Below are 6,255 nucleotides of genomic sequence, written 5' to 3'. Positions count from 1 at the left end.
CACTTTTCTGCTTAAACTGAGGTGCTGGATCCAGGAGAAGCTCCCGGTCTTGTTAGGTGGCAATGGCCATGTGCCAGAGGAAGTTTCTCCTATAGATCAGCCTCAGTTCCAAAACTCTCTCTTTGCTCTTCTCTCCACAAGACCCACCATCCATTCTCCTCACACAGAGGCTGCTCTGTGCATAATGAGTTTGATAATCTCAAAACTAATTTGACTTTCTAAGCTCCCTGAGTTTGCCCACCCATATTTCTGGTTTTCACATTTAAAATAATTCTTTTTGTTGTTGTTGTCTTTGAGATCTGGATATCATGAAATATCCTGTGACTTGGACCAATTGTGGCTGCAAACACCATCAAGCCATTGATATGTGAGAAATAAAATTAATCACCACTCCCCTACGCACACACACACACACACACACGTTCGCAGATACCATCCAGGACCCAAAATAAGACCTGAAGGTAGACTTGACCTATGTGTCATTGTACTGTTCCTATTTATGAAGTAAATTTCTATGGGCTTTTTTATTCTTGTAGCATCTAATTACAGAACATCGCAATTCAACAGGGATCCAGAGGTGAACTGAATTATTGAAAAAACAGAAGCCAAGAGGGCACAGAAAGCTATTATGTGTACTCATAATAGATTCACCAAACTTAAGGGTGCTGAGAAATGCAGCATTTAATTCAGAAGACAAATCTCCTCTTTCATAGCCCTTGGAAAAAAATGCTTTTTCCTCCAAACCTTCTGCAAGCTTTGGTAATTATGTTAGACAAAGGCCAAAAGCATGGAACAGAGTGCAAGCTTTCTAAAGAAAGATATGTTTATTCAGGTTAAAGTTTAAACAATTTATCTACTGACACTGTTACATACAAAGGTGGCTTATTGTTTTCTACCAAAGTTATCCCAACACATTAACAGAAGGAGTTACGAAAATACAAAAGTGCTCAACCAATGAATAAGCAGGAATGTGGGCGAGAGTTTGGAAGGATTAAAGGCTGGGTCATCCAACTCTGGGTATAGTGTGTCCTGTTCTTTGAGTTAAAACCTTCTAGAGGTGTTATTAAAAATATTTAAATATCTTTTGTCTGCATTAGAAACTTTAACTTTCAAACTCATGGACCAAATATGAAAGCATAATGTTGTACATTTCAACTGATAAGTATTATACAATGAAGATGTGATCCTTACACCAAATCTTAATAGTGAGTGAAAATTTCTTCCAATTAAGTGCATTCAATTCACGCTCTGATCTTCTGCTTTGAATCACATCAAGAAACTAGTGCAAGAAGAGTTTAAATGTCCCAAGTTGTTATTCACTAAATACAAGATTATCTTCCTGAGTGAGACATTTCCAAGTGCTGCTTTCATGATTTCTCCAAGTAGCAGAAGTAAGCACTGTTCTTCGAGGAGAAAAGTCTGCAATCTGCCGAAGCTCAGAAGTCACGATGGCATCTAGGTCTGGGGGAAGGTTTATCACTCAGCTACCTGTCTACTTCCCACCTACACTTACAGACTGGGGGTGAAGTTTGTTGAGTACTTTCCGGAGAGCATTTTTTACGTCTTTGTTCCTAAGGCTGTAGATCAAGGGGTTCAACATGGGAATCACCACTGAGTAAAACACAGAATCAATTTTGTCTGTGTCCATGGACTGGCTGGAGCTGGGCTGGAAGTACATGAAGATGATAGTTCCGTAGAAGATGGTTACGGCAGTGAGGTGGGAGGCACAGGTGGAGAAGGCTTTCTTTCGTCCTTCCACAGAACGTATCCTTTGAATGGCGATGTATATGAAGAGGTAAGAGATGAGGATGACCAGGAGGGTGAAAAAGACGTTGAAGCCCACGACACAGAAGACAACCAAGTTGTTGATGCGTGTGTTGGAACATGAGAGAGCCAAGAGTGGAGGAAGATCGCAGAAAAAATGATTAATCTCATGAGAAGCACAGAACGAGAGTCTAAAGGTGTTTCCTGTGTGAATAGAAGCATTGAGGAAGCCACAGACATAGGAGCCAACAGTCAGGAGGGCACATACACCTGCTCTCATGGTGGTGGTGTAATGAAGAGGCCTGCATATGGCTGCATGGCGGTCATAGGCCATGCAGGCCAGGAGGTAGCACTCAGCAGTGGCAAAACCCACAAAGAAAAAGAACTGGGCAGCACATCCACTGTAGGAGATGACTTTGTTCCCTGACTGCAGGGCAGCCACTGCCTTTGGGGCTACAGCTGAGGAGTAACCCAGGTCTACGAAGGAGAGGTTACTGAGAAAGAAATACATGGGAGTGTGGAAGTGGGGGTCTAAGTGGATGATCACCATCATGCCCCCATTCCCAACCAGAGTGATGAGGTAGATGAACAAAAATACCAGGAGGAGGGGGACCTGAAGATTGGGGTCATCTGTTAATCCCAAGAGGATGAACTCTGTGGCTTCTGTGCTATTCTCCATTGATGTCAACTTGAATTTTCACTGGGTGATGAAAAAAGAGGCAATGAAAATGAAAAGAAAGTACAGAAGGGATGATGGGATGGTATAAAAATAGTAAACCAGTACATGTTGACAATATGTAAGGTATAAGCAAGACTCTTCCATTATAGTATAGCATTTAATCTTATGAGGTAGGTGATACTGTACCCACTTTAAAGCTGAGAAAGTTAAGGCTCAGGGAGCTTAATATTGACCAAAATAACCTAATCAGCAGGGTCAGAATCAAAGGCCACATCTTTATATTCCCAAATCCAAAGTCCCATGCACTCAGAGCTTGAATTATCCTACATGTTTATATTATATAATTATGAAAAGTCCAGTAGCATAGTTTTAAATATTTTATTTATTTCATTTTTAAAAGGTAAAAAGAGAAGGGTGCCTGGGTGACTCAGTCGGTTAAGTGTCTGACTCAGTTTTGGCTCAGGTCATGATCTCAGGGTCCTGAGACTGAGCAGAGCCCTGAGTCATTGGGCTCCTGGCTCAGAAAGGAGTCTGCTTCTCCCTCTCCCTCTGCCCCTAGCCCCACTCACGTTTTCTCTAAATAAATAAGCAAGTAAGTAAATAAATAAATAAATAAATAAATAAATAAATAAATAAATATCTTTTAAAAAATCAAAAAAGAATAGTATGAAGTTAAAAGTACAAACCCCTCACTTCTTGTCTTCCTACTCCATTCCTAAGAATATAGCCTCCAAGGAGATCTCCTGATATTTTCTGTGCACCTAAACTAAATGGTAGTAATCACGAAATCATAACAATGGCTCACAACATACTAGGCTTTATTCACAGTTAACTCATTTAACTTTTTGGGTTGGATCCTGTTATTTTCCTTCTTTTACACACGGAGAAACTGCATAGTGATAACACCCCACTCTCTTTGATTCCAGTTTTTCAGCTTTATAAACAGTGTTCCATGATAGAGCATTTTGCTCTCTTCTTAGATTATTTCCAGTTGGCAGTATATTTTATGCGTGGTCTCCCTTTTCTGGCTACCATTTGCTCTTGATATCTAGTGGCTGGGACTGGAAATGAAGAAGACAACAATGACTATTATCCAAAGTCACATAACTAGTAAGTGTTGGAAGTGGAAAAAAACTTGGTCTGCCTGATGTTGAGTCCAGAGGTGTTAATCACAACCCTTAATGTCTGTATGAGTTTATTCTTTAACAGTAATTCCGTTGACAGTATGTATTTATGTGGAGATATAGATGTCCTCACCTCCTATCAGAAATCAGAAATCTTTGTTATTAACTTAGGAAACAACAGATGCTGGCAAGGATGCAGAGAAAGGGGAATCTTCTTACACTGTTGGTGGGAATGTAAACTGGTACAGCCACTCTGGAAAACAGTGTGGAGCTTCCTCAAAAAGTTAAAAATAGATCTGCCCTATGACCCAGCAATTACACTAGTAGCTATTTATCCAAAGGATACAAAAATCGTGATTCAAAAGGGGACATGCACCCCACTGTTTACAGCAGCAATGTCCACAACAGCCAAACTGTGGAAGGAGCCCAAATGTCCATTGACAGATGAATGGATAAAGAAGATGTGAGATATATATATGATGGAATATTGCTTAGCCATCAAAAAGAATGAAAATGTAAATTGCCATTTACAATCACATTGATGGAACTAGAGGGTATTATGCTCAGTGAAATAAGCCAGTCAGAGAAAGACAAATAACATATGATTTCACTCATATGTGGAATTTAAGAAACAAAACAGATGAACATAGGGAAAGGGAAGGAAAAATAAAAAAATAAAATAAAATAAAATAAAATAAAATAAAATAAAATAAAATAAAATAAAAAAATAAAATCAGAGAGAGAAAGACAAACCATAAGAGACTCAACTCTAGGGAAAAAACTGAGGGTCGCTGGAGGGGAGGGGAGGAGGTGGTGATGGGCACTAAGGAGGGCACTTTTGATGAGCCCTGGGTGTTTTATGTAAGCAATGAATCACTAAATTCTACTCCTGAAACTAATACTACACTATATTTGAACTAAATTGAATTTAAATAAATAAAAAAAGAAATCTTTGTGATAGATGTTGGTTACTGTTAAGTCCTCTCTTCTCTGCTCTCTCAAAGCAATGGAGTCTGGCTTGATTATAGCACAATTAGTTGGGGAACCTCCCAGCTCCACAACTAGCTCTAAGCCCCTCGGGACCTCTGTTTTCACCGGCTCTGGCCCACCCAGGCTCCTGTGGCCCCTTAGCACATATAAATAAATACTTGATGAATAGATCAGAACATCAACAGCAAAGTGTTTAAACATTTTTCATGCTACCTAACTCCACAACAAACAGTTCATTGTTCTCTCGTCTAGCTGGACCCATGCTTCCTGCCAAAATATTAGCTTAGACTTGTGCTATGAGAATTATTCAGAAACAACAGGGTGAATGGAGCCAGCAGACCTGGTGAAAGGCTTGTGTCCTGATTGGAGCCCATGGTCTCCCTCCCTGTTGGTTTAGAGGCTTTTCCTGTCCTTGGAAGCAGAGCAGGGGAAGGGCTCAGAGCAAGAGAAGGGAGAGAAAAAGTGTGGAGGAAGGACAGGGAAGAGAAGCAGGAAATGCCTCAACTCTGCTTGACCTTGGCTTACCTTGGAAAATACCTGAGGTCATCAGATTGAGGAGGCTTCTTTTTTTTTTTTTTTTTTTTATCTTGAGTCTAGTTAATACACCATGTTATGTTAGTTTCAGGTGTACACCATAGTGATTCAACACTATGCTATGCTCACCTCCAGGAGCCTTGCTTATACTACCAAACAAGGAGACAGCCGAGACCATCTTCTCTGGATGAGGGTTACACACACCAGTGCTGTGCTGGCGTCATAAGAATTGGCTCAGTCAGCCAGTGAAATGCTACTGGATAGGAACCAGCATAATTGCTCCACTCCTTGCTTTCCAGTGTTTCCGCTTTACAATGTTCCAGTGAATACCCGTGCATGTGGCTCCTCCTTCCTTAGGATAAATCCTATAATTGTATATTTCTCCCTCGCTTTTGCTTATTGATGGATTCCCATCCAGTCATGTACCAACTAACTTTCCAAACTGTATAATTTTCCATTACATTGATCCAGTCCTTTGACTTTTTTCCTTTTGACTTTTGGCATCTGCTTGTTCTCTGTAGTTTAGTGGTCACTATGTATATATATATAATACCTATATTCATGTACAGATATATACATGAAGAAACTAAGATGTAGTGAGATAAAGTGGCTAGTTCGGGTTTTGGAGTTCCCGCCAAATATTGCTGCTCATTGGTGGGGGGAAAACCACTCATTAAGTACTGTGAGGGGGGCACTTGACGGGATGAGCACTGGGTGTTATTCTCTACGTTGGCAAATTGAACACCAATAAAAAATAAATTTATTATTAAAAAAAATAAGTACTGTGATCCTTTGACTAATAAGATATTCACCCTCCTATCTCACAAACCAACCTCTTCTCCAACCCAGGACAGGATAAACAACCCGGAAAAACCTCAAAAGTGAAAAGCAGCTGACTTACCGTGGATTCTGAATTCTATTCCAAAGCACCTTCTCAAAACATTTGCTTGATCAATTTTCTTGGTTAGAACTGATCACTCAATTTATTCACCTAGGCTCTAGGTCTGACTTCTACCAGTTATCACACAGTCCCTATACTGAACTGCCCCAGACTGCCATCTTCATATGTTAGCAATTAATATTCAAGGCATTTTCTGTGTTCTCATGATGGACAACCCTTTCCATTATGCATTGCAGTCACTGCTGATAAATGTGTCTGGATCC

At 40.1% G+C, this 6,255-nt stretch overlaps 1 protein-coding gene across 1 annotated transcript; it reads right to left on the bottom strand.

Moving 5' to 3' along the window:
- Positions 1-1,492: 1,492 nt before the first annotated feature.
- On the bottom strand, positions 1,493-2,443 carry OR5B21 (olfactory receptor family 5 subfamily B member 21). The gene has a single exon (NM_001388582.1). The coding sequence runs from the start codon at positions 2,441-2,443 to the stop codon at positions 1,493-1,495; it is 951 nt and encodes a 316-aa protein (NP_001375511.1).
- Positions 2,444-6,255: the final 3,812 nt, after the last annotated feature.

This window comes from Canis lupus, chromosome 18 (assembly GCF_011100685.1).
Source record: "Canis lupus familiaris isolate Mischka breed German Shepherd chromosome 18, alternate assembly UU_Cfam_GSD_1.0, whole genome shotgun sequence".
NCBI classification, from domain to species: Eukaryota; Metazoa; Chordata; class Mammalia; order Carnivora; family Canidae; genus Canis; species Canis lupus.
The sequence above is the reverse complement of the archived record's forward strand: the minus strand, read 5'-3'. Positions and strand labels throughout refer to the sequence as shown.

Coding starts and splice junctions, on each gene's coding strand:
- OR5B21 (NM_001388582.1), bottom strand. CDS start 2,443: ATGGAGAATAGCACAGAAGCCACAGAGTTCATCCTCTTGGGATTAACA.